The 27,051-nt window shown below is 54.4% G+C and overlaps 2 protein-coding genes across 3 annotated transcripts; one reads left to right on the top strand and one right to left on the bottom strand.

Annotated features, from left to right (window-relative positions):
• Nucleotides 1–1,639: 1,639 nt before the first annotated feature.
• On the bottom strand, nucleotides 1,640–7,276 carry MAF1 (MAF1 homolog, negative regulator of RNA polymerase III). The gene is made up of 8 exons (XM_081874508.1): nucleotides 7,010–7,276; nucleotides 5,818–5,961; nucleotides 5,572–5,700; nucleotides 4,882–5,047; nucleotides 3,983–4,104; nucleotides 3,454–3,573; nucleotides 3,195–3,323; nucleotides 1,640–2,977 (listed from the first exon to the last, which is right to left on the bottom strand). The coding sequence occupies exons 2-8, from the start codon at nucleotides 5,898–5,900 to the stop codon at nucleotides 2,956–2,958; spliced, it is 771 nt and encodes a 256-aa protein (XP_081730634.1). The 5' UTR covers nucleotides 5,901–5,961; nucleotides 7,010–7,276; the 3' UTR covers nucleotides 1,640–2,955.
• Nucleotides 7,277–10,189: 2,913 nt separating this feature from the next.
• SHARPIN (SHANK associated RH domain interactor) lies at nucleotides 10,190–27,038 on the top strand. 2 transcript variants are annotated; one of them, XM_081873214.1, is made up of 14 exons: nucleotides 10,190–10,410; nucleotides 12,267–12,441; nucleotides 13,208–13,318; nucleotides 14,636–14,777; nucleotides 14,940–15,030; nucleotides 15,184–15,460; nucleotides 16,666–16,790; nucleotides 17,112–17,285; nucleotides 23,407–23,567; nucleotides 23,673–23,784; nucleotides 24,107–24,286; nucleotides 25,382–25,480; nucleotides 25,867–26,010; nucleotides 26,449–27,038. In XM_081873214.1, exons 1-14 carry the CDS (start codon nucleotides 10,198–10,200, stop codon nucleotides 26,527–26,529), a joined length of 2,085 nt encoding a protein of 694 aa, XP_081729340.1. In that variant the 5' UTR covers nucleotides 10,190–10,197; the 3' UTR covers nucleotides 26,530–27,038. The 2 variants fall into 2 exon arrangements, with proteins under 2 accessions (XP_081729340.1, XP_081729341.1); XM_081873215.1 differs by lacking the exon at nucleotides 10,190–10,410 and adding an exon at nucleotides 12,073–12,191.
• Nucleotides 27,039–27,051: the final 13 nt, after the last annotated feature.

The following is a 27,051-nucleotide window of genomic DNA, read 5'->3' as shown; positions in this document are numbered from 1 at the left end:
TCCTTTATACACCACCTTTATCTTCCAAGGATCTCAAGGCGGCCTGCACGGTTCTCCTCTCCATTTCATCCTCACAACCACCCTGAGGGGGAGGTCAGTGAGCAGTCAGGCTTAGTGAGCAGTCCCCCAGATTACTCCCCCCCCCCAGCACTTGGTGGAGCTGCCCCCTTGTCCCACAAATTAAGGCAGACTTGGTCTGAAGCTTGCAGTGCTGCAACTTTGCCCCCTCTCAAATGTCAATGGAGAAACAGGAACTTCAGAAGTGAAGAAGCAGATGCAAAACGTTGAGAGTCACCACTGGCAACATCTCTCCCACCCAGTTGGCACCAATGGACTGAAGTAATCCAACGCAGAGGGTCTTTTGCCAGAATCGAATTTTGGCACAGGCTAACATGGGTGGTGTTGTGGTCTAAACCACTGAGCCTCTTGGACTTGCCAATCAGGTGGTCGGCAGTTCGAATCCCCACAATGGGGTGTCCCAGCTCCTACCAACCTAGCAGTTCGAAAGCACACCAGTGCAAGTAGATAAATAAGTACCACTCCAATGGGAAGGTAAATGGCGTTTCCATGCGCTGCTCTGGTTTTGCCAGAAACGGCTTAGTCATGCTGGCCACATGACCCGGAAAAACTGCCTGCGGACAAACGCTAGCTCCCTCGGCCTGTAAAGCAAGATGAACACCACAACCCCAGAGTCATTCACGAACTGTCAGGGGTCCTTTGCCTTTTTTCTTTTTTAAAAAAACACTGGCTTCCTGGGTGTGGTCTTGCAGGTTCCTCTTGAAGACGGGGCCTCCAGCTCTGGCCTGAGGCTGCTCCTCCCCCAGTAACCCCATGCAGTGGAGGCGAGGGGGGCAAGCTTCAGATTACACAGACACCCTCCTTGGTGAGACTTTCTTGTCCCAGCAGGCATTTTAAGGAAGTGTTCTAGTTTATGATACTTTTATTATTTCAATGTCTATATGGTTTTTAGACACCACTTAGAAATGCTACTGATTAAATGGTATATAACTGTCTTAAATAAATAACACACACACAAACACACATACAAACCAGTTAGATTGAAGGCTTGACTGTCTAGGCTCAGTGAAGATACAACTGCCCCACGTCCCTCTACCAAGGTGTGAGCCAGGACTGGCTGACCTTTGCATGTTGCTGGCAGGGTGGAGGAAGAGGCCTCAGAGCACTGGCGCATGTGGATGATGTCTCAACACCCCAACCCGTGAGCCACACTGTGGTCCAGACCCAGACCCCTGACATTGTGCCAGTTCAGGGGCAAGAGTGCTATTTCCCAACCCTCCAAAACTACCCTCTGTCTGTCCACACATACAATTCACCACTGGGATATCAAGGCAGACTTACCAGGGACAGGGAGAGAATTCTAGAAATCATTTTGCTCTGTTGTTCTTTGCCTGCCCCCAAAAGAGCAAGAGGCTGGGCCAGAAATGCAAGAGCAATCCTGAAGGATGAGGCTGACCCACAGAAGCGCACAACACCCCACCTGTTGCGCTCAAAGCTACGGCTTCCAGGGAACAAATAAGTTCTGAGAGGGCTGTGGGGGGCAGTCACAGAGCAGACCCTTCCCTCTGGCACCCTCTCCCCCTATCCGGATGCTCCTTCGAGGAAACAGAATGATGTCAAGTCGCAGGGAGAAAAACGTTTATAACTGCAACAATAAAATTGCTAGGCAACAGAATTAAACAGGAGGTGGCAAACAAGCCAGTAGATCTAAAGGGAAAGAGGCAAAGGGGTGCTCCAAAATCACTTGCTGCCTAGCACAGGGGCAAGGGAAGCAGCGGGAAGCAGCAGCGGGGAAGCCTCAAGGGGACCAAAGGCAGGCTACTTCTCAATTCAACCTTTTTTTGGGGGGGGGGCAAACAGGGGACCAGGCCTGCTGTTCTTGGCAGGTTGCTCCAAATGGTGGGCCTGGAGTGATTTTGCCCAGATGAGAAGCCAAGGGATAGAGGCCCCTACAGCCATAGCCCTCTGGAATCAGATCACAAGACTGCAAAAAAGACGGCAAGACACCCTGCCCCCCCCCCGAGGGAATCCAAGTCAGTGCAAGAGAAAGGGGGGAGCGAGAAAGGGGGGCACTTTCACAGCCCCATAGTATGATGGCAAGGACACGAGAGCAGCCCCCTTCTGCTCTGCCAGCACCAATGTTCCTTCAGCTCTTGAGCAGAGGTACCAAGTGCTCCCTCCTACCAACCCAGAAATGAGTCCGTTGGGCTACAGAGTGGAGCCTGAAAGGAGGGAGAGGTGGGCATCAGGTGGAAGGAGGCTGGCATTGGAAAGGGTCAGGGAGGGTGGACGGGGGAGACATGAGCACAGAGGTTTGGGCTGGAATATAAAAATAAAACTCTATGAGCCCTTGGGGGAAAGCAAAGCAGCCAAGCCACCAAGGTGCCCAACCCCTGACTTCTGCCAGTCCAGGACACTCGGCACCAAAGTCTTTTGCGGTCAAAAACAAGGGAGGGGGAGATGCCATCCTCAGGAAATCCAGCTTCTGCATATTGTGCAGTCTTTAGCAGGTTGTAGCATCTGGAAGTCAGCAGAAAGGGGCCACAGACACTTGAAACTGACGGACAAATCTCCAGGGAGGGTCAGTCTGAGAGGGTCCAGCGGATAGAGGCACAGCCCCAAACCCAGAAGGACAGCCTCCCCACCATGGCTGCTGTAGCTGCTACTGCAGATGAACGGAGGGCATTTGCTCCGACGCCACTTGGAACAGAAAAGTGCTTCTCGGGGGCCGGACAAAGTTTCCAGAGCTGCAGGGGTGCCAAAGCCTGCAGGCGGGCAAAGGGACTGGCTGGCAGCATCCTTAGGAGTCTGGAGGCACCAGCTGGTCAGGCAGCATCCACAGGGCCAACAGGCAGAGCAAGACGACGATGCCGGGCTAGTCTGGGGGAACACGCTGGAGGAGCTGTCTTCAGAGGGGGCGCAAAAGAGCCCAAGAAGTCACATGCAGATCACTTGTCTCCTGCAGACGGGAAAGGAGGTCCTCAGCACCCCACGGCCTTTGTCTCCAGCCACAGGGAGAAGCAAAGCCCCCCAGCACCTTGCTCCCAGGAGGGGCCACCACCTGAGCTGCAGGCCACAAAGAGGTTGCTGCTGTCCCCAGCTGGGATCCCTAGGCCTTGTCCAGCTCTGGCAAACTCCAGTGGGGGCAGCGGGCCTCTGACACCAAGCCCCCTCACCTATCCTCCTCAAGGCTGGCCCCGTCCTCGTCGCAGGGGCCGGCCGCCTCCTCCTCCTCCTCCGCATCATCCTCGCTCAGATCCATGTTCAGCTCATTTCCCGCTTCGGGGTGAGGGTATGTGGAGCCACTGCAGAAAGAGAAGCCCACCACATTATGTCTCCCAAGGCCTCAAGCTGCCCTTTGGACCAGGAAGGGGACCCAGGGAGCAGGGGGGTTGGGGAGGCCTCAAAACCTGCCACTTTGGCGGGGACCCTGACCTGATGGAACGGCAGGTGAAAAAGACAATCCGCTTCAATCGTTTGTTGTAGAAGAAGTAGTTGAAGGACCACAGGCTTCCCTCTTCTCCAAAGGGGTCCGAGTCCAGGTCCGGGTTGTAGCTACATGGGCAGAAAAAAAAGCAGAATAATAATAATAATAATAATAATAATAATAATAATAATAATAATAATAATAATAATAATTTGTTAGCCGCTCTGAGCCCGGCTTCAGCTGGGGAGGGCAGGATATAAATAAAATTTATTATTATTTATTATTATACCCCACCCATCTGGCGGGTTTCCCTAGCCACCCTGGGCAGCTCCCAACAGAATATTTAAAAAGCAATAAAACATGAAACGTTAAAAACTTCCTTAAAGAGGGCTGCCTTCAGATGCCTTCTAAAAGACAGATAGTCGTTTATTTCCTTGACCTCTGATGTGAGGGTGTTCCACAGGGCAGGCTGCTAGCAAAGCAGCACCCACCCACCCCACCCCCCCTTGGTGCCCGAGCGCAGCAGTGGGAGCCCACCTGTAGATGTCACACTCCGCCAGGCCGATCTCCTGGTCCACAGCATCCCACAGGTGAGGCTTCAGGGCCCTGAAATCCTCCCGCACAGCAGAAAAGAGACTGCAGTTCACAGCGTTCACCACCTGAGACAGACCCAGAGGGGAGCTTGGTGAGGGCCTGGTGCTGCCAAGAGGGAAGGGGCGCATGTGTACATTTGCCCCCCCCATCCCTGCACTGTCCCCAGGCGGCTACAGCGTGGCCGACAGAAAGGATGCAGCTCCTCCCAGTCCTAGACCAGGTGAAGGGGCCAGGGAAGCCCCAGCCTTGAGCTGGACTGCAGAGGGGCATCCTTCAAGAGATAGACAGGTGGGGCCTGTCTAGGACAGCAGATGCAGCTTCCAGCGGGAGAGCTGGGTGGGACCCAGGGGCATCCAAGCTGGAAAAGGGACCAGATATGCCAACGGGTTGGCCTGATCCATCCCATACAGGTAGCCTTTTCACCAGTTTGCAAAAATCCTAGGAGGGAGGCAGGAAGCAGGTTCTCAGCAGAACTGCCTCAGGGAGGGGTTTCATGCCAGGCGGATGTTTCCCCACCCCAAGCATCTCAGGGGCAAAAGATGCCCCTTCCTCTGTGGGAAGAGGGCAAAAAATGGGAGGGAGATGGAGCCTTTAGCTCAATGTGAAGGAAATCCTGCCCTGCCTTCTCTAGAAGCCACTCCCTGGGACCCTGGCACTTTTGAATGCGGGGTGGGGGGGGTAGGGGGTGAAGAATTGGCAGGCATCCATGCTGCAAAAAGCAGTGCTGGAGAGCTTCTATCACGTGTGGGGCTATGAGACCCAGGATGACAAGCAGGGCCAAGAGATCTGCTGACTTGTGTGGGGTCTGAAGGCCAGATTATCATAGCAGGGTGGGGGCTTACCCAGTTGAGACTCGGCTCCCGGCTGAATTCGTGGCTCTTGGCAGCGCTGAAGTCGTAGTCAGGGCGGAAGGACTCGTTGAGGGTGGCTATCAGGTAGAAGAGGGTCTTGCGGCTGCATTTGTCACTGAGGGGGCCCTCCTCATCGCCACTCTGGCTCTTGCTGAGCCTAGCACACAAGGGACAGGATGGGGTCAGTTACCGCGGGCATCAGGTCGTGGCCTTGGAGTCGGCCATGCACTTTCCCCAATGCTGAGGTGCAGGAAGATCTGGGCTGTGCGGAATGATCTTGACACAACAGCCTCAGAGCACCAGTTGAGAAAGGGCAGGGCCTGGGATGCTCCAGGGAGCAGCAGCAGCATTTCATGTAGCATTAAACCAAGAATGGGGGACTCCAGTGTTACTGGACTCCCATCTCCCATCGGCCCCAGCAAGCCGAGAACAGGAAGTTCTGAGTTCCCCCCGGCAATATTTTTAATATTTTATTGGAAGCCACCCAGAGTGGCTGGGGAAACCCAGCCAGGTGGGTGGGATATAAACAAACAACAACAACAACAATAATAATTATACGGTGAGACTCTCCTGGCTTACAGAACTCTTAGCCAGCCCACCGACCTGCAAGGCCAAGTGAAGCTGGTGATGACGAGCCAGCTCTGCCTCGTCTGTGTGGGGCGAGGAAGAGACAGCACATACCTGCTGGGGCTGATCCCGGTGGTTTGAGGTGGGGACAGGGCCTCAAGCACGTGGGGCTGCCCTTCCTGGCAGAACTGCTTGAAGAGGTGCTTGTCGTCCCCGGCCATCTTGCAGGAGTAGCTCTCAATCCTGAGGGAAGACAGGCAAGACTCAGCTGGGGAGGTGAGGGTGTATCTCAGTTTGGAGAGGCCTCTGAGCTGCAGAAAAGCACCCTTGGCCCAGTTCAGGAGCTGCCTTGCCACTCACCTGCCAATGATGTGTGCATCTCCCATTTCCACCGTCAGCTGGGAGTTTAGGGCTTCAAAACTTGAGTTTTCCAACAGCTTCATTTTTTGTACCTCCTGGCGCTGGACTAAATTCTCAGTATTACCGCTTCTAGGTTGGAACTTCCTGGCAGTGACAGAGAGAGAAGGGCCTGTTAATAGACACTTCTGAGGAACAGAAGACGTTGGGATCTGCTGCTGCCCACCCACAAGGGGACACTATACTCAAGCATATCAAAAAAGCAGACAGGGAAGGAGGCCGGCACTGGCTCTGGAAGACCAGCAAGGCAGTGGCTCATACAGGGATGCAGATGACACCCCCCCCCCAGCTCTAGTCAGCACCTGTGAGATACTTTAGTGGAAAAGGGGGGAGTTTTGTGATACCCAAGCCTTGACACCTCCCATCTTGACTTCAACTCCCAAAATGCCACCCAGCCATAATTCCATGCACTCAGTTGCACTTGGCCTCCAGATCTACCTTAACTAAAATAACAGTCTCTGTGGAGGAGGCAGGTGGGAAATTATCTGAGAGCCGTGAGGTTAAGAAGAAAGCGGATGTGGTGCAGGTGGATGTGACAGCAATAAAAGAGAAGAGAGAAAGGTTACACGATCAAATGGTGAACCTAGAAATGTGTCCAAAGAATCCTCCTGGAGATTTTGTGGGGTCCTTGCTGCTTTGATTTTCTAAGGGAAATGGGGTTTGCGAGAAACGTTCTGGGGCGCTAGCGAGCATTTCCTTTGCTCATGCAAACCCGCGTCTGGCTGGGATGGGAAAGAGGATACACCGAAGGGCGGGAGAGGTGGAAGGGACCCCCCGAGTCATCTAGTCCAACCCCGCGCGGTGCAGGGCTCAGAAGCCGGCCAGGCCCCCGAGGAACTTCGGGTGCTTCAGCCTCGGGGGCGGAAGGCGGCTCGGCTCCGCGGAGGGCAGAGGACGAGCGCCCAAGACCCAGAGAAGCGCTCGCCCCGCCCCCGAGACTCCAACTCCCCGCGAAGGAGGCGGGCCTCCCACTCCACGTCCCGCCCCGGCCGGGCCTCCCAAAGACTCGGCTTCCCATGATGCCCCGCGGCACCAAGGAGGGCGCCCGCCGAGGCGGCCCCGCGCAGGGCATGCCGGGAAGCGCAGTCCCGCCCCGCGCGGCCCGGGCAGGCCCCGCGCGGGCCCCGTTACCCACCTGCCGCCGCCTCCTTCAGGGGCTGCGCGCCGCCGAGCAGCGCAGGCCGCGGGGGGAACTCGAAGCGGGCGTGGCCGCCTCAGCCGCCGCCCGGGCCCGTCTCCGCCAGGCGGCCCTCGGGGGCCCCGCAGACCCGGCCATGGCCCCGCTTGCTCGGCACGACGAGGCCGCTGGTCGAGCGCCCGACGCGGAGTCGCTTTCCGGGCCTCCCTTCCTGCCTTCTTCCCTGTCAGGCGCAGCCACCGACTGGACTCTTCGGGCTTCGAGCAGAGGACGACAACAAGAGCGAGCGGCTCCGCCCCGCGCGGGCAGCCATTGGGCGCCAGCCAGATCCGCCATCTCCATTGGACCAAACGGGTGCCCATCACTCGGGCTGACGCATCCCAGTGGCTCCTCTGCACGCTAATCAACGGCATGTCTCCAGCCCCACCCGTTGGGATAGGCCGGGCTCTCATTGGCGGCCGCCTCAAGGCGCTGTCGAGCCGAGCGGGGAACAAAGAAGGGGCGGGGCAGCTGTCACTCAACGGGAGGGGCCACGCCCCTTTCCCAGAGGGCGGGGGAGGGCGCCGTCCGAGAGATGCCGCGCGTGTCTGGCAGCTTAGCCAGTGCAGCCGCAATTCTTTTCCTTCTGGGAAGGCCAAGCAGTTCAGGCAATCTTTAAAATGAGCAGGATTATTCATTTCATTTCATTTTAAAAATTGCCCGCTACTTTTTCCGTATGAAGCAGCCACAAGAAAGATGCTAATAATTTAAAACCAACCTAGGATATCTCCACAGCAAAACCAGCGCAAATTCATTGAAAAGAATGTTGTTGTTGTTGTTTAGTCGTTTCCGACTCTTCGCGACCCCCTGGACCAGAGCACGCCAGGCCCTCCTGTCTTCCACTGCCTCCCCCAGTTTGGTCAGACTCATGCTGGTAGCTTCGAGAACACTGCCCCACCATCTCATCCTCTCCATCCCCTTCTCCTTGCACCCTCCATCTTTCCCAACACCAGGGTCTTTTCCAGGGAGTCTTCTCTTCTCATGAGGTGGCCAAAGTCTTGGAGCCTCAGCTTCAGGATCTGTCCTTCCAGTGAGCACTCTGGGCTGGTTTCCTTCAGAATGGAGAGGTTTGATCTTCTTGCAGTCCATGGGACTCTCAAGAGTCTCCTCCAGCACCAGAATTCAAAAGCATCCATTCTTCAGCGATCAGCCTTCTTGATGGTCCAGCTCTCACTTCCATACATCACTACTGGGAAACCAGAGCTTGAACTATACAAACCTTTTTTGGCAAGGTGATGTCGAAAGGAATAATAAAGCACAATTCTGCTCCAGATGGCTCACTAGTCCAAAAGCATTATAGAGTGACACAGCCCTAGCCTCTTTTTTGGAATACCAGGGAAGGAACATTAGGTTCGCGTCCCTCAGGAGGGAGTTCCACAAAATTGGCGCCACCACCGACAAGCCCATGGGCCTTGTCAGGGGTGAGTATGTGGCAGCAAGCCTCTGAGGAAGGATTTAGCATGGAAGTTGGCTCCCCTGGTAGAAGGCCATCCTTCAAGCCTGCGAGATGCGTCTATTGTGGGCAAACATATTGCAGTTTTGGTTGCCCTCTTTCATAGAAGACATAGCAGTCAGTCACTAATTATTATTAATAAACATGACAGGACACTGGATCTCCTGTGGCAATTTGGATTGCAAACTGTGGTGATCACACAGGGTCCCCGGACGTTTGACGGTCTATTGATCCCTGTGCCACCACTGTGATCGCTTTCCCGCTGCCACCAACCCGTTTCTCTCGGGTACACACAGAATCCAGACAGTTGTTAACATTAAATCAAATAAGCAAGTTTATTTTATAAGCCTTAACAGGTTTATGGTTTCAGATAATTTTTCTTGTCAGTTTCTTATCCTTAGTTTCTATACCGGCCTATACCTTTCCTAATAACTTCTAACTGATTATCCCAACTGTCTATCTGACTCCTCCTAACAGTTTCACTCACTCTCACACATCAAAACTAGACCAACCCACAGACTTGTCCTCCCTCTTCCTTCTCCAACTCCCAACTGACTTCCAAACAACTCCAACTCTAACGCTAACTCCTCCCCTTGGGTTCCCACTGGCCAATCACTTCACACTCATTTAACCCTTTCCTTATGACCCACCTAGGAGGGCAAACGCCACACAAACATATGCAGATGTTAAGTTCTTTCAGAGGGCTGTCCTAAGCAGAAAGCCCAGCTGCAGAGGGGTTCTTGGAGGGGACAGAAGTCTCCTTTGGTGTAACTCCCAAAACACACTCCTTTGCCAATGGGAAAAACAATGTGCTGGTGGAAGGAGCCCACTGTAGAGCAGAGGGGGCACAGCCCATGCTCCCTGTTGACAGCCCTGCTCCACACCAGCCTGAGAGCTGGCACAAGGCCTGCCCTTCCCGCCAAGCTCCAAGGGGGCAGCAGACATCATATCATAGAATTGATGAGTTGGAAGGGATCCCAAGGGTCATCTAGTAGTCCAACCCCCTACGATGCAGGTAGGTAGCCTTGAACTACAACTCCCATCAGCCCCAGCCAATGGGGCCAGAAGGGCTGGGCGTTGAAACGTGGAAGGCAGGCAAGTTCTTTCCAGGGGGTGGCCACAACCATCTTTTAAGAAGCCCAAGTGCTGCATCAAACACAGTATATACTGTATATAGGAGGGCCAGGGCCGGATTTAGGTTTGACGAGGCCCTAAGCTCCTGAAGGTAATGGGGCCCTTTAGATGTCCTTTGTCAGCAACAAAGTGTTGCTGTTTTTGTTGTTGTTGAATATAGGCTATATGGTAATTTATGGACCTAATAGGTCCATACACAACACAAAACACTGTTGCTGTATGAAGGTTTTGTTTTATTTGTTTTTTTATCTTATATTTTGGAAATGTACATCCAGGTGTTTTTTTCCTTTAATTTTTTTGGGGGGACCACAAGAGAGTGGGGCCCTAACTAAGCTAGAGCTTGTTGAGCTTATAGGTCATTCCGGCCCTGGCCGCGTCGAACATGCCGTCCAAATGTATATCCACAGGCTGAGAGCTGAGCGGGGTCCCCGCCTGGCCCGGAACCTCGGCGCCGGGCGGCCGTTTCTCCCCGGCGGCGGAGGGGTGGTGGACGGGGGGGGCGCGCCGGAAGCGCCCCGCGGGGAGCCGCGCTCGGCTTCCGGTTCCGGGCGGCGACTCGATGGCGGCGGCGCCGGGCTGCTCGCCGTCCCCGTCGGGCCTGGTGCTGCTGGCCTCGGCCAAGGCCTGGGTGCCGCGCTCGCCGGACGCGCCCCCGGCCTCGCCGTCCGGCCGGGAAGCGCGGCGCCTCTTCCGGCTCCAGCTGAGCGCGGCGCCCGGCCCCGAGCGCTTCCGGTTCGGCTTGAGGGGCGCGGCGGAGTCGGGGGGCGAAGCGGTGAGAGGGGAAGGGAGGGGAGGGGGCCTCGGGGGGGGGGAGGCAGTGGGACCCCTTCCCTGGGCCGCCCTGCTCCAGGGAGCTCAACGGGGGGCGTGTGGGCCTCCTCCTCCTCCTCTCACCCCCCCACAACAACCCTGCGAGGTCGGGCCAGGCCGACTGCCCCCCCCGGTCACGCCCACTGAGCTCCGTGGCCCAAGGGGAATTTGAACCCAGGTCCTGGTCCGCCCCTCTGGCCCTGCCACATCGGCTTGTCTCGCCCACTTACCAGAGGCGGCTGCCTCCTCCCTGCTGCCTTTCTTCCCCACAGGCCCTTGAAGCTCTCGGGCCAGCAGCTGCCCCAACCCGTCAGACCGGAGTGGGTGCATTTCAGCTGCTGGAGGGGGTTGCCCAGCCGTGGGGAAGCCGCGCCAGGGGCAAAGCCCGGGCTGTTTGGGGCCTTCTAGCCGCTGTCGGCCTTTGCTGGAAAATGTGCCTCTTCTCTGAGTGGCGCTGAAGGTGCGCCTCTTTCACAAGAGGTGCCCAAGAGGCCAGCAAAGTCATTTCTCCCCACCCAGCCCACATTTTACAGGATGTCTCAATGTATGAACAATGCTTAGAAAAAGAACTAGGTGCTTCCTAAGTGTTTATTAATAACAACAACCAACAACATCCAGGGATTTGATCATAGGATATCCAGCTCATCTATCCAAGCAAGGATCATGGTAGCAGCCTGTTTCTGTTTCCCTTGCACTTCCATTTTGTTAAATGCACTGATTTATTGGATCAAGTAGAAAGGCCAGGTCCGTTCCTCGACATACCTTAGTCCATTGTGTGCTTCAAGTATGCCTGCTCATAATGTACTACTCATTAAAAACAATTACATCCCCACCTTTCGATCACATACAGAAGTACCCAAAATGGCTTGCAGTCAACATGTTTAACAGTTTGAGTCCTTCAGACGGTATTGGTGATCCAGCTCAAGGCATGCTTGGGGGAAACTGATTATCTGGACCCATTTAAATCCAGTTTCAGGCCTGGGCGCAGCACTGAAACTGCTTTGGTTAGTGGCGTTTGTGGATTGTGCCTTATATCTTCTTGTTACCCCTATAACATCCTGCCTACCACACACAGGCCTCACACCCATCATGAGGGGCTGTAAACAAATAGGGCAGAACAGGAAAGGGCATGCAGGCCCCTCTTGCTTCTGCCAGTGGAGTTCTAAAGACACCCTCACCCCGAGGTAGTATCCAATGTTCCTGCAAGAGACTTGGGTGTTTTTGAAAGAGGACTGGACAAATTCACAAAGGAGAGGCCTATTGATGGCTGCTAGTCATAATGGCTAAGCTCTGCCTTTGCAGTCAGAGGTAGTAATGCTTCTGAATAGCAGTTACTGGAAACCCCAGGAGGAGAGAGGGCTCTTGGGCTTGAATCCTGCTTGTGGCTTTCATGGAGGCATTTAGCTGGCCACTGCAAGAACAGGAGTCTGGACTAGATGGGGCATTGGCCTGATTCAGCAAGTTCTCTCCTTCTGTTCTTAGGAGTTCCACTTGCAGAATGGAACTTCCCCCTCTTCTCTCTCTCCCCTGCAGTCCATACACCCTCAAAATCAGCTCTGGAGGGATGGGAGAACCTCTCAAGCAGTTTTGCACAGAGGGAGGAGAGGAAGGGGGCAAGTCCTGTTGTGCAAGGAGAGGTCTTCAGCAGTGGGAGCAGCTTTCAGCATGAGCACTGATGTGGGGGAGCCTGATGAGACTTGGCTGAAGAATAGAATGGGTGCTTTGACCCCTGTGTTGCTTGAGGTAAAGAGGCCTCAACAAGAGCTGGTTGGGGCTATTTGACTTTGCACTCGCCCACTAATGCTTTTCTGCCCCCAGGGCCTTGTTGAGTACAACCTCAGAGACATTTCCTATCAGGTGAAGACTGCCACGTGTCATGAGCTGAAGTTCTTAGCCCGCCCAGAAGACCCCCTTGTTTTCCACTTTGAGGATGAGCATGAGGCACAGAAGTGGTGGACAGTTGTCAGCAGCTCCCTCCAGGAGCTCCAGAAAGGTCAGCTCCTGCCCTGGAAGGCACTTACAATGCCAGGGTTCGGCTTCTGGTGGTGAGAGAGGGCATGGCTCTTACACAAGCCATGGTTTGTCAGTTCTGAAGAGGTGGTCAGAAGAGGAGAGGCCTGCACTCTCAATGCAATCAGATGCACCTGCCTTGATCTGTAGGGCAGTTAGTATAGCAGGAAGGTTGAGAAAATGGGTTGTTGTGGCTGAACAGCTCTGGGGTGGGGGAAACAATGTACCTCTGCACCGCCCCCAGGCTCTCGCTTCTAGCTATACACCTGAGCTGTACCATAGACTCCTTTTCCAGGGCTGCTTCTGCTCCTAAGCTCAGGAGGCTCTGCAGGTCGTAAGCTGTGCTATAGCCACCTTGATGTCTAGCTGCATGTCAGGTGCATTTGCAGTGCTGACCAGGAGCCAGCAGTGATGAAACCTGGTGGGGCAGGAGGGTGGAGACAGACTTGCTCTGCCCTCCAGAAAACCCCCGAGGGAAACTGGTTAATTCTGCATCTTTATTCTTTGGTAAACTCTCCGGCTTATTATTCTGAAGCATAATCATTTCCTGTGTTAATGGAGTAGTCTCTGAATAGGCTCTGGTGCTCGAATCCTGCTTGCGGGTTTCCCACAGGCATTTGATTGGCCCCTGTGAGAACAGGATGCTGGACTAGATGGCCCATCGGCCTGATCCAGCGGGCTAGTCTGATCTTCTTATGTTCTGTGTCTGCCTGCTGGAGCACTTCTTCTAAAGTCTTTTTTCTCCCCAGCTACTGAGGGAAGCAGTTTGCTGACAGGACGGCCTTCTCCACTTCCCTTGGCACTTTTCAACTCTCTGTCAGACATCGATGTCTCCCTGCCCTTGGAGCTTGCCAGGAAAGGTGGGTGGCTGATGGCATAGGACACTTGTCCACTGGCAGTGTGCCCTTGAAGACACATCATAAATGCTACTCAGCTGCCAGGAAATGTGATGTTTGCATATCTGAAATTTCCTTCTGCCTGTATCAGGTTAGGCAGCTGGTTTTGTTGCACAATGGTAATGAGGAGTGGGTGCATTTCGTGAAGTATTTCTGAGAAGGTGAATTGAGAGGGAACTTGGTTTCAGTAATTGCCCAAAATCACCCCCATATTTCTATGGCTTAGAAGCCATTTTGACTAGCAAGAGGTAAACAGATGAATAAATAATATCCATTTAAAAAACAAGCTATGTTTATACTTCCTGTTCAACCTTTCCTTCCCATTGACGCTAATCCACTGGGATTCATATGGTGCCCATGCAAGTATTCATTGAATGATTGCATTAAAAGCACTTGGTTGGTTTTATTTCCTTTTATGTTGACCTCTTCCCTGAGTGCCTGCTTGATCCACCACCTCAGTGGTGAGGAGTCGCTGGAAATACCCAGGGGCCAGATGCAGTTAAGTAGGGGGCCGCATCCAGGGCTTGGGTTGGAGGCTCCCCAGCTGTGCTTTGCGGTTTGCCCCGTATAACACACCAGAGCAGCATAAATGTCCTGAAAGAGCGGCTGCTTGAGCTGGATGAGGAAGAGGGGGCTGCCCTTGCCAGCGATATTGTAAGCCCCTCCAACTGCCCCAACTTTTTTTCATTTTTTTTAAAAAGTAAAAAACCAACCGGTCAACATAAATGAAGAGAAGAGTGTCATTTATTGCATTCATATCCCACCTTTCCTCAAGGAGCTCAAGGTTGTTGACACAGGTCCCCTCCTCCCCATTTTATCCTCGCAGGAACCCTTTGAGGTAGGTTAGTCCGAGGGTGAATGACTAGCCTAGGTCCACACCCAGTGAGCTTTGTGGCTAACTGGGGATTCGAATCCTGGCCTCCCAGGTCCTCGCCCGAGTTCTGCTGCAACGGAAGACAACTAAAGCCAATCCAATAGCTGGACGAGGCCTCTGTGTGACTAAGAAAAGAGCAGAGTACAAAGGCTCAAACCAGAATAAGATAAGAAAGCTTTTAGAAGTCATTTGGAAGGAAGTCTTGGGTGTGACCACCTGCAGCAGCAAGCCAAGTGTGGGGCAGGGGGTGGGGCTGCTTTTGAGAGCTCTTGCTCAGCAGTGGGTGGCTCCCTAGGAGGTTTTCCATCACAGACCTTGGAGAAGTGGGGGAGGCGGAAGGCTTGCCTGAGATGGGGGGCGCACAGCTTAACCTGGCTGGCTCATGCCTGGCTTTGTCTCCTCCTCAGAGGACCTGGCGCTCCACCTGTCCACTGCCATTGAGCTCGGGGACGAGGAGGAGGCCATGCGCTGTGCCACGCTGCTCGCCCAGCAACACGCTGCTCTGCGGATCCTGCTGAAGGAGTCCTGCTACCCCACAAGCGAGATCAGGTGGGAGTGGAGGGCTGGGCAGGGAGCTTGTGTCTCTGGAGGAGGCTGGGTGGGTTAGGCTGTGTGATTTGGGGCCAATCCCCTGCACGCCTCCTCTTCTGAAGATGGCCGGTTGCGGGACACGCTGTGCTCATCTCACTGGCCGATTCCTTTCCTTTTTAGCATGAAGGTGCAGGTGGAAGACGCCACTTGCTCGACGAGCATTACCACCCGCGTCCACACGTACACCACCATTGCAGGGCTCAGGCAGAAGGTAACCCGGGCACAGCTTTTCAGAGGCGGGGATGCTGTCTTCTGGTTCCCTCCCTGGGGCAGCTTCTGGGGGAAAGCGCCAACAACTGCCTGGCTGCTTGGCCTGCTGCAGAGGCCTTCAGACTCCCACTGACCCTGTCTCTGCTTCCCCCAGGTCTTTCAGGATTACGGATTCCACCCCAGCGTCCAGCGCTGGATTATTGGCCAGTGTCTCTGCGTGGATGACCGAACCGTTGGCTCTTACGGGATACGGAAGGACGGCGACACGGCCTTCCTCTACCTGCTCTCGGCAAAGGGCGCCCACCTCTCTGAGCAGCGCTTCAAGGAGGACAGGGACTGGGTGGTGCTGCAGCCGCCCCCCTCGCCCCTGGCGGACAACACGGATGCCAGGAACAAATTCAGCACCTTGCCCACCTGTCTGCCCAAGAAAAGTGAGCAGGCAGGGAGCCCTTTGGGGATGGCGGGGGCTCCTTAGTCAGGAAAAAAGGGGAAGAGGTTGCATCTGGCTAGAAGCAGGCGGTTCATTTCAGAACCCTCAGAACAGGTTACACCTCTCCCCAACGGCTTTTCTGCCTGCAAGTCAAGGCAATTTAAATCAGGAAGACAAAAGGCCAAATTCAGTTACTAAAGTCCAGTTTCTCATTTATTCATATCTTTCCTACTCTGTGGTGCAAATCTGACCACTAGTTTACAGCTATATGGCATATTGTTAACGTTGTTGCATCCTTACAGCCAAGCTTTGCATCTCTTTCTTACATCTGGATACACAGCTTGTGACAGTGTGTGGTTAAAGGTCCAATCCTAAAACAGGGTATAAATTCACAAATTATACTAATAGGAATCTGTCCCTCTGTGCTAGGGGGGGCGGGCGCTTAGGTTTGGCTGAGGGAGGGAGGGACATAGGAACTTGCATGCTGAGCACTCTTAGCTCCTCTTCTTGTCCCTGTTGCTCCTTCTTGCTTTGCTCTGCCTTGAACCACCCCCCCCAACCCAAAAAGAGGAAACCAACAGCAACAAAAATGACCTGCCCATGACCAGTACAGTGGTACCTCTGGATATGAACGGGATCCGTTCCAGAGCCCCGTTCGCATCCTGAAGTAAACATAAGGCGCGTTTTACCGCTTCTGCGCATGCATGTGATGTCATTTTGAGCGTCTGCACATGCGCAAGCAGCGAAACCCAGAAGTAACGCGCTCTGTTACTTCTGGGTCGCTGCAGAGCGCAACCTGAAAATATTCATCCCGAAGCTACTTCAACCCAAAATATGGCTGTAGGTGGCAGTCAGGCCTGATGCCTCTGGGAGTCAGGAGGACTTCTATTTCCTGAAAAGGAAACGTATCTGATTTTTGTTAGAGTGCAAATCTGCATACCTGAGAAATGATCCAACCAGTTTTTCATGTTCATAGAAAAGCCTCCTTTAATGTATCTGGAAGAGTTTAGAGCTTAACCATAGGGACAACATTTATTTGTTTACCTTTATTTAAACAAAGTTTGTGAACAGTCATTAATATCTCTCCAATAGTTAACATGCTTATATTCAGACTGATCGATATTAACCTAGCTTTTGTTTAAGAGAAACTTTGCAATTGCGAAGTTCTTAAACCTTCTTCTTCTAAGCTGCCTTCTTCCGTTGCAGGTGTGAAAAATTCTAACAGGAAGAGGGATGTTGGTGAGAGCAGCCACTTCCTGGGGAAATTCCTCCCTGGCCACTCGCGAGCCCCTCCACCCCCGGCTGCCGCCCCTCCTCCCTCTCCTGTGCCGGTATGTACTCCCTCTGCTAAGTGGCGAAACTCAAGGCAGCCGCCTCCCCATATATATGGCCCCTCTCTCTTTCCCAGTCCCTGGGCCCCCTGTGGCCTTGTCTCCCCTCACCCCATAGTCTGCTCAAGAAAGGGGCCAGAGCGCCTTCTGGGGTGGGTCTCATCGCCCAGCAGGAAGCACAAGTGGGAGAGGGGTGGTCGTGGGGCACGTGGCTGCATCCTGGCCCACGGCCTCTTGGACAGGGGCTGTCCTTGCAGGCGCCACGTCTAGCGGCCTCTTCCTCCTCCTCCTCCTCCTCCTCCTCCTCATCTCCCATTGCAGACTGGCTGGTCTTGCCCCACCTGCACCTTCATCAACAAGCCCACCCGGCCCGGCTGCGAGATGTGCAGCACAGACCGGCCTGCCAACTATGTGGTTCCCGGGAGCTACAGGCCGGATGAGGTGGAGCTGTGGCGGATGCAGCAGGAGAAGGAGGGCATCTTACAGTACCAGAAGGTAGGTCTGGCTAGCTCCCTTCCTGTGCCTCATAGTCTGCTGGAGAAGCTCCCTGCAGGGGTCTGAAGCTTTGTGCGCTGCTCCCAGCTCTCCGGGCTCTTTTCTCGAGCTCCCTCTCCTTATGCAGCTCCTTAATGCGGCGTTCCCAAAGCAAAGGATTAGACTCTGATTAATAGAATACACACACAGGCTTGACCAGCAAGACTCTGGGAGGAGTGCATATAATAATTCCTCTCCACCCTCCGGCCCAGGTTGTTTTATTCACAAAAGAACTTTTTACACAGTGTTCATAAGAACCAATCAGATTTCCTCTGAGCGTTTCAAAAACACCCACGTGGGACAAAGTTAAGGTTAAAACTAGGAAGAGCTAATTTCTTACTTGAGCATGCATACGTAATTCAGAGTAAATAAAGGAGGAAGCAAGGAGGAATGCTTTAGAAAACTCCGGAGGTCATAAGCAGCAATAAACGAGAGGAAGGATAGGTAGTATTTAGCATCTCCTTGTGAACGATTAACAAACTACATCAAAGCTAACTATCATATTTACGACCCAGGATGCCTGATGCAGCAGCCGGCAAGTGGTCTGTGTCCTAGAATGCTTATACATGCCTGTCAGGCAGAGAGAAATGGGCAGTAGAGGAAAAATGGCTTAGATGTAGAAGCTTGTGGAATTGGATCAGAAATTATTGTCAATGTATCAAACCCAGTCAATGCAATGTTTTAATCACGGACACAATGGCCTGATGCATATTTTATAATTGCTCATAGTAATCCCACCTGACCCCACACTCTGGATATTTGCACTCCTACACTTAAGAACCCCAAAAGTGTCCTTCAGCAGCTGGATGAGGCCAAGGGGAGCCTGTCCAGCCCAGCCAGCTGTCGTCCTAGTGGACAACCAGCTGCCTCTTCTGGGAAGCCCACAGGCAGGACCTAAAGCAGCAGCAACACTCTCCCCACTTGCGATTCCTCCCAGCACCTGGTGTTATTCAGAGGCCTTTGCTGCCTACAAAAGCGGGCAGGAAACATCGTCATTGCAGTTTGTAGCAGTCCAAGAAGCCAGCTCCCCAACTGTGTTCTGGAGGTTTTCAAAAGTATTCCCCATTTGAGAGGCACTTGCTGTTTCAAATTTGCTTGTAGAGTCTCCATGCAGATTCTTCTTAATTCTGGCATTTCTAATTAGATGATGATGGTAAGTTCAGCTTATTAAATTTATTGATCACGTCACCAAAGGGAGTCCCAAAGCTATTTATAAGGGAAGTGCTATAAATTTACATAATAAGAAATGTGCTAAAAAAGTGCTCATCCAAAATCACTTTAGTTCTGCCATTGTGGTCTCCGAGTGGAGTATAAATTAAGGAATAAAACTGCTGAATGGAGTGGAAGCAGGGTGGAAATGAACATGTCCTCTTTCCGAGGCTGCGGGTGCCTGGAGTCCACTTCCAGGACGGTCCTGAGAGTGAGGTCAGGTTCCCCCTTCCCCTCTGTCATGGCCGACGTCACACCTCTGAGTTTAAACATCTTTGGGCACAATCTCTGCCTGCAAAGGGAGGGAGGGAGGGAGGGAGGGAGGGAGGGAGGAAAGAGCCCCTTACCTTTCTCATGAAGTTGTCTCCCAACATCTTGGTGATGTCAGCTGGTTCGTCAGATGGGGAGCTAAGGGTCTAACATACTGGCCAAATCCTGCTCCTCAACTATGTAGGTGATGTTTAGTTCTTGCTTGATTCATTTTCTTAAATAATGAGATAATAATTATGATTTGATTGTACCTTTCAGTGTTTCATCGGTGGTATATTTTTAGTGTATTGTTTTCGTCACATTTCCTGTAAATATGAAAAACATGTTGTCGAGTACACCAGAAAAAGAATAGAATTTCAAAATCTCTTGGACTCCGTCCTTCTCCTTCTGGGCTTTCCAAGGAGGGTGGGCTCTCAGGGAGGGCTGCAGTCCATTCTGGGGGGTGTTGGTGTTGGTGAAGGTGCGTCAGGCTCCAGGCAGCAATCTCTGGCGGCAGCAGCAGTGGTGGTGGCAGCACCTGACGACTCTCTTCTCTTCTTTCTTCTTTCTCTTGTGGCAGGAAAAAGGAAGGAGAGAAGACGGTTCCGCTGTGCCCTGTGCCCACAGCCTGGGAACCCCGGACGACTTTATCCACCTCTCCTCGGAGTTCTCATAGCCCTCCTCAGAGCCGGGGCCGCCATTGCCACCACTGCCCCTCCCAGCCTTGCAGTGGGGACGTGTGTTAGTCCCGGCTGCAGCACCAAGGGCTGCCAAGATGAGCCAAGCGGACAGTGAAGCCCAAGGGGCAGGGCAGGGCTGGGCTTCTGTGGCTGCCCCCCCCACCTTCCTCTCTGAGAACAAGCAGCTGAGAGTCCCTGCTGGCCCTTGGCGGCTTCACTGGCTGGCCGGCCTTTGAGCAAGGCAGTGGGTGCAAAGCCATATTGGGGGGTGTGCTTTGAGAGCCCCCTGTGACAGCAGCAAGAGCTGGGTCCCACCTGAGCAGCTTTTGGGGCGCAGCCATGCAACGCTTGTGGGTTTGCCTTGCCTTCCCCCTTGCCCCTCCATTCCACCTGGGTCTTGGAGCTCAGCCCATTTCCCAGCTCAACTGGCAGCTGCCCAGCCTCCCTGCCTCTCGCTCATGGAAGACTGGAGCTGTGTGAGCCTTCAAGGTTGGAGCCAGGTCAGTCTCCTGGGCCACGATAGCCCCTGCAGTGGGGCTGCCACCTGAATACCATGAGCTGTTCATAGGTTGTGATCCCCACCATGAAAATGTGTGTGTGTGTGTGTGCGCGCGCTGTTTGCCCAGTGGAGGCAGTCGATCTGCTGTATTTGACGCTGTGCATCAGATCTGTGGGCTGCCTGCCCAACCCACGGAGCCCGTTGCCCTACAGGAGCTTCCTTCCTTTTTGCCCCGCAGTGCCTTCCTCCCTCAGTTGCCTCTGGCTCTCCTCCGCTCTGTCCTTAGGCCTGCACAGCCAGGGCGTCGTTGCTGCTTGCCGGGAGCCTCCCGCTTGCTGGCTTTGTGCTCCTCGCTCCGTTGGGGCCTGCGTTGAAGGTCTCTGCCCCCCATGGAGGCTGCTCTCCCCGTGTGCCTTTGACCAGGAGAATCCATGGCCTGCTCAGCCCCAAAGGTCAGGCAGCGTTTGAACCGCAAGGCCAGGCTCTGCCTTGGGGACTTGCTTATGCTGATGCTGGACTAGAAAGAGAGACCCTCTGCATTGCCCGGGACCTCTGCCGTGATAGCACTTTGAAAGAGAAATGCTGTAACCCCCTCCCCTGAAGGTGGCTGTTTCTCAGTGGGTCAGGGGGTCTGCCCCAGCCAGCAGATCTTGGAGCAGGTGGCTCCCCTCGCCGTGGGGCAGTTGTTGCTGCCCTGGCCCCTGATGGGGCAGCAAACGCCCTTCTCTCCCTCTCTGTACTGAACACTGATTATTCAGCAGCAGAAGTTTCGGGACCTGTTTTGAAATGGCTTGATTTCTGCATAACGTGTTTGTAAATTTGATTTTTTAAAAAATGAATTGGAGAGCAAATCCTTTGTTCTATTAAATGATTCATTTGGGCTTGACGGTCCATCCTGGTACTTCTCTGTAGCGTCATTGATGGGGAAAGGGGGCAGGGGCTGTTCTGGAGGTATGCGTGTGGGTGGGGGGGTGAGAGAGGGTGGTCATCCTGATCCAAATAAGTCTCCCCACTGTCCTCTCTGAGCCACAGAGTGGGGACTGAGGGGTCTCTGCTGTGAGCTTCCCCTCAAGAGAATTTCAGTGAGGCTTTCTTTGCCACAGCCGGCCCTTTTGCCTGCGAACGAGTTGCTACAGCCACTTCAAGGGTTGGAGCAGCCTCACTGCCTCGCCCCCCCTTGCTGATTTCATGGGTGTCTCATGTCTGGGGAAGTGCAACAGGTTTGCATTCCTTGCTTTAGTGGGGTACATAAAAACAAGCCACCAAAAATGGGACAGCAAAAGAATAAAAACGTATCATAAAACTGAGCACTGCCTTAAACTGTTTGCTGGAACAAGGAAGTCTTAGTCATGTGCCTAATTTCAACTAGCAGGGAGTTCCACAGGTTCAGGCCCACTACACGGAAGGGGCAGGAATGGACAATGAGGTCTGCTTTCACATGGAGTTTTTCCCCTCCCTTCATATCCCTCACCCGCTAAATCTCTGAAGGTTTGGGAGATACCCCAGAATGGGTTTAGCAGCCCCCCAGAGGCACAATTAGACAAGCATAGAGGAGGAGGGAGCCAGCAAAAAGCTCCTTCCATTGCCGGGGGTTGGACTAGATGACCTCTGGGTTCCAACTCACTCAGTTCCATAATTCTGTGAATGCTGCTGTCATGTGCTTGCCAGACATCTCAGGATCCTGATTCCCCAAAAGTTGGAGACTGAAAGCAGGAAGAAGCTGCCCTTCCCCTCTGTCGTTTCTAGAGCAGAGAGCCATTTGGAATGTAAACAAGCCCTATAATAAAATCGCAGAAGAATAAAGCACACCCATTGGGTTGGGTCAACAGCAAAGGCCTTCAGAGGCCTGAGCAAGCAGATCCGTCTTGGCCAAGTCTTGGCAAGATCCTGTGGGTGCCAGTTGCCCTGGTCAGGGGAGGGTCTTCCACAGGTGGTGCGGTAACCCCCTTTACTAAGTCTCGCTCTCTGCCTTGCCCCTTCCCAAAACATGCATGCAGTTGCTGGACTGCCTTAGAGGGGGTGTTGCAAAAGGGCTCCTGAGATCAGCCACCCAAAGTGTGCATTACTGTATCTTCCAACATTCTTGCTGCTCTTCAGAAGCTGATGCTTTGGGACACCACCTTCATTTTATGCCTCTTCCCAGAGCATTTGTTCCAGAGTCTTGCATCCTACTTTTCCCATCAGGCTTTTTTTTTGGGGGGGGGGGACGACTGGCACCTTCACTCCATTTCTGTCATGGGCCGGCTGGATGCAGAGGAGTGGTGTGAGGCTCCAGCCAGGGAACCCCCAGGGGAAGAAGGCTCAGAGCCCGGGAATTGGTGGTGGGACAAGGATGCCTGGTCAGAGGGAGCAGACTGGGAGCAAGAGGCGTTGGAAGCTGAAGAGGCAACAGGGCTTAGTGAGCAAGAAGAGGCTGTGGCAGAGAGCAGTGCAGACTCAGAGGCAGGAGAGGAGGGGAGACCGGCTGCTGAAGGGTCCAGGGGGTCTCTCTCTCCTGCTGTGACCAGCTCCCCTCCCCACTGGTCTCCCAGAACATGCAGAGAAACAGAAAGGGCAGAGGAGGAGAGCTGCCAGAGTCTCCGCTTCCTTGAAACAAACCCAGGAGAGGAGGGGACTTTGGCAGCTGGGGGAAGGCGGGGGTCTTCAGTCCTTGCAGCTGCCTTATTGGGGCAAGACCTGCTGGGAACAGTTGCTGGGATCACTGGGCCTGAGCTGCTTTGGTTCCTTTGAATAAAGAGTTAACTTCAACTATACTGGTGGGATTTTTTAATTGCTGACCTTCAACCGACTCCGGCTCGTGATAATATCTTTAGGCACCAGGCAAAAATGCTCCTCTTCCACTGTTAAAACAATCTGCAGCCTTTTAAATGTGCCTGGCGGTGGGCGGGTTGTGTTTTTTTCTTATTATGTTACGCATTTTGCATTTTTATGTTGTAAACCACTCTCTGATCTTTGGGGAAAGGTAGTATTACAGTGGTACCTCGGGTTACAGATGCTTCAGGTTACAGACCCCGCTAACCCAGAAATAGTACCTCAGATTAAGAACTTTGCTTCAGGATGAGAACAGAAATCGTGCTCCGGTGGCGCGGCAGCAGTGGGAGGCCCCATTAGCTAAAGTGGTGCTTCAGGTTAAGAACAGTTTCAGGTTAAGAACGGACCTTCGGAACGAATTAAGTATGTAACCAGAGGTACCACTGTGGTATAATAATAATAATAATAATAATAATAATAATAATAATAATAATAATAATAATAGTAGTAGTAATAGGGCTTCTGCCCCTTTTTGCAGAGTTAGGAGGCTCTCCAACGGGTTACAGCTGACCCTCCAAATCTCACCAGCCTGGGTGGTGGGTGTGCCCAGGCTGAGCCCCCTACCCACATTTAACCAGGGGCCTGCGGCCTGCCTGCTGGGCAACCACCACATGCCCCTCTTTGCCCCCTCCAGGCCCTGGAGCAAGAGCGGCTGCAGAACTTCCAGCAGTTGCAGCAGCTGGACGAGGCGGCGCTGGTGCCCAACCGGGAGGAGATTGAGTGCCGCATCTGCTACCTGAACGTGGAGCCTGGCGAGGGCGTCCTGCTTCGGGAGTGCCTGCACAGCTTCTGCAGGTAACCTGGCCTGCCTGGGGAAGGAGGGACGGGGGGTGGGAGGAAGGAAGGAAGGAAGGGTGCTGTGGCCTGATCCCACTGCCGTCCCCCCTTCTCCCTCTCCAGGGACTGCCTGCGCCAGCTGATCAATTGCAGTGAGGAGCCCCAGGTGGCCTGTCCCTTCCGGGACGACTCCTATGCCTGCAGCAGCCACCTCCAGGACAGGGAGATCCGGGCGGTGAGTCCGCAAGGCTCAAGGATCCCTCTGGCCGGGTCCCTTGGGCAGGCTGGCGGGGCAGCTCAGCTCCCCCTTGCCCTGCCACCGTCATTGAGAGCGGTTGGAGATGCAGAGTGGCATTTTGAGCAGGCCAGCTCCGGAGGTCTTTTTTGCAGAGCTCGGTCCTCCTGCAGACGGAGGGAGTGGAGGAGGCTGCCATGGCCAGACACTCCTTTGATTTCCACCCCCTTCCGGCCACGGAAGCCAGGGGGTGCCCCCCGGCCAGCCCATGCCCTGCCCTCCCTCTCTCTGGGGCTCTGAGCCAGCTCCCTGGTCTCCGCAGCTGGTGTCGTGGGATGAGTATGAGCGTTTCCTGGAGCGGCGGCTGGCCGTGGCCGAGAGCAGGGCCCAGAACAGCTACCACTGCCAGACGGCCGACTGCCTGGGCTGGTGCATCTACGAGGACGACGTCAATGAGTTCCGCTGCCCCATCTGCTGGGCCCTCAACTGCCTCGTCTGCAAGGTGAGCCCAGGCAGGGGCAGCACTGTGCCCTCGGCCCCCCACCTCCATGGGGACTGGCTTAGGGGCTGGAGGCCCACAGGTGGGGATTGGAAAGAAGGAAGGAGAAGTGCTGGCAGTCCTGCATTGCAGGGACTAGATGATCCTTGAGGGTCCCTTCCAGCTCTACAGTTCTGCGATTCTGATGGGGCTAGGGTGCTCAATAGCAGGAGGAGACCTGAAGGTGGCCAGAGCACAGGCCCCCCCCCCCCAGCGTCTCCCTCCCTCATTCTGCCCTCTGAGCTGTCAGCAGCCTCCAGTCTGTTTTCTAGCCTCTTTCAGAAACACTGGAGGGGAGAAATCTCCTTGAAGGAATCAAGCCACCGTATTTTTTTGCTCCATAAGATGCACCTGACCATAAGGCACACCTAGTTTTTAGAGGAGGAAAACAAGAAAAAAATATTCTCAACGCAACAGTGGATGTATGATTTTTGTGGTTCACACTGTGGCCACAGACATGTGATTTGACGGTGAGTTTGGGGTAGCCCAATGCAAAAATCCTGAGGATCCATGGGCTTTTACCTCCTCCCTCCCGGGCAGCCTCCTTTATCACTCCCGATAGCTTGCTGATCAGCTGCTTCCTTTAACACCCACTTCCCTCTTGTGTTACAGATAGGTAGCCGTGTTGGTCTGCCATAGTCAAAACAAAACAAATTCCTTCCAGTAGCACCTTAAAGACCAACTAAGTCAGTTCTTGGTATGAGCTTTCGTGTGCATGCACACTTGGTATCTGAAGAAGTGTGCATGCACACGAAAGCTCATACCAAGAACTGACTTAGTTGGTCTTTAAGGTGCTACTGGAAGGAATTTGTTTTGTTTTCCCTCTTGTGTGTTTAGCTGGAGCAGTTTTTTGCTCCTCTTCTTTTAATTTCTCTCCTCATTGCTTTAGTATTCCTATCTCCTCTTCTTGCAAGTTCGCTGTCTTTACTTCCTTTGCGTCCTGGCCCCATGCTTCAGCAGCCCCTGGGGGAAGGGAGGCAGGATGGTGGCAGTTTGAGCAGCAGGAAGGAACCCTTTGCGGGGACGCCGGGGGTTTGATTCTCTGCCCTCCACTCGCAGGCCATCCACGAGGGCATGAACTGCAAGCAATACCAGGACAAGCTGCAGCTCCAGGCTCACAACGACGCTGCTGCCCGCGAGACCAGCAACATGCTGAAGGTGAGCTGGCCGGGAGGGAGGGAGGGAGGGAGGGAGAGGGGGCTGTATTTCACGGCAGGGGCTGGGGCCGGCCTCGCTTCTTCCCACCCCAATGAAACGTTCAAAGCCCAAGTTCCTTGGCACGGTATTCAGCCCTGTCGCCTGGGCTGTGGGCACCAGCAGAACCGATCCTTAGGATACCTCAAGGGGATCAATGCCGGGGGGGGGGCGGTAAGATGGGGAGCAGCTCAAAGGGACTGGACAAGGGCCTGTTCTGGCCACCCCCCGGACGGCCTCTGGGTGCATTTTCCTCTTGGCACAAAGGGCATGATGGGGTTGGACTAAGTGACCCGTGGGAGCCCCTCCCCTCTATGGATCTATGGCCACCCTCTCTCTGTCTCCACCAGATGCTGGTGCAGCTAGGAGAGGCCATGCACTGTCCCGTCTGCCGCATCGTGGTGCAGAAGAAGGGGGGCTGCGACTGGCTCCGCTGCCCTGTCTGCCAGACGGAGATCTGCTGGGTGACCAAGGGGCCGCGCTGGGGGCCTGGGGTAAGCACCGGAGGGAGGGGGCTCAGGGGCTGGCACACCAGGCAGGAGGAGGGGCGAGAGCGAGGCTTTGCCTCCCGAAGGGACTAACGGGGGGGGGGGGCTGGACGAAAAGGGGGGCTGGCTGGTGAGCTACTACCCAATCTTCAAACCGTCCAACAGATGATGTGGCCCAGAAAGCTTTGCAATGTGCAGAGGGTATCCCAGTAGAGAGATAAATGGAGGGGTGAGGGCGGCCAGAGGATAGGAAGTCTTAAGGGCTTTCTCAGAGGGAGATGGACTGTGTGCTGAGGCCTTGCGGACTTCGGGAGACAGGCTCCTTGGGAAGGGGGCTTGGATGCCTCCAAAGCACCAGACCATTAGGAAGCTCCGCTCTATGGAACTCCCTTCCGGCCGGGCGGTTGGTCTCCCCCTGATGCGCTTTGTCCTCCTCCCTGGCAGGGTCCCGGTGACACCAGCGGAGGCTGCCGGTGCAACGTGGATGGGGAAAGGTGCCACCCCCAATGCCAGAACTGCCACTGAGCGCCTGCCAAAGGGGCATCAGATGCTGCCAGGACTCCCATCGGCAAGGAAGGAGCCTCTGCACCCGGAGAGGAGAAGCGGCCCATTGGAAGCCGGCTCTGGGGAGAGGCCTCAGGAAGGCTGGCTGCTCCCTCCCCAGGCTTTAGAGGACGCAGCAGATGAAAGCCCCACCCGCCCCACCCACTGAGGCTGCAGCAGATGCTCTGCCCCCCACTCCCTGCACTGACCTCCGAGGGGCGGCCACGCTCCCCTGCCTGAGGGAAGAAGGGGCTGCTTTGGCCCTGCCCTGCCTCCGCCCCACTGTGCCTTTGAACCCCAACCCTCACCCCTTTTGCACTACCAGAATCTCACTCCGCGACCCCCTGGCCAAGGAGACTGGGCTCCCCAAAGGGGTCCCACTCCTGGAAGCACCCTCGCCTCAACTGACAGCCCCCAGCGTGGGGTGTTAAGCTTTGGGGGGCAACATCAGCACCAAGGAAGGGGGAAGGTGCCCAGGATGTATGCTGCTGCACAGGAGGGGTC

This window comes from Podarcis erhardii, assembly GCF_964252035.2.
Source record: "Podarcis erhardii genome assembly, chromosome: 8".
In the NCBI taxonomy this organism is placed as follows: Eukaryota; Metazoa; Chordata; class Lepidosauria; order Squamata; family Lacertidae; genus Podarcis; species Podarcis erhardii.
This window is presented reverse-complemented; position numbering and strand designations above follow the sequence as displayed.

Excerpts from the sequence above, each read along its gene's own strand:
- MAF1 (XM_081874508.1), bottom strand. The coding sequence starts at position 5,900 with ATGAAGCTGTTGGAAAACTCAAGTTTTGAAGCCCTAAACTCCCAGCTG. Across the intron at positions 5,701-5,817 it reads GATGCACACATCATTGGCAG|GATTGAGAGCTACTCCTGCA; the intron begins GTGAGTGGCAAG and ends GTCTTCCCTCAG. Across the intron at positions 5,048-5,571 it reads ACCGGGATCAGCCCCAGCAG|GCTCAGCAAGAGCCAGAGTG; the intron begins GTATGTGCTGTC and ends CTTGTGTGCTAG.
- SHARPIN (XM_081873214.1), top strand. The coding sequence starts at position 10,198 with ATGGCGGCGGCGCCGGGCTGCTCGCCGTCCCCGTCGGGCCTGGTGCTG. Across the intron at positions 12,442-13,207 it reads CCTCCAGGAGCTCCAGAAAG|CTACTGAGGGAAGCAGTTTG; the intron begins GTCAGCTCCTGC and ends TTTTCTCCCCAG. Across the intron at positions 26,011-26,448 it reads GGCCGCGCTGGGGGCCTGGG|GGTCCCGGTGACACCAGCGG; the intron begins GTAAGCACCGGA and ends CCTCCCTGGCAG.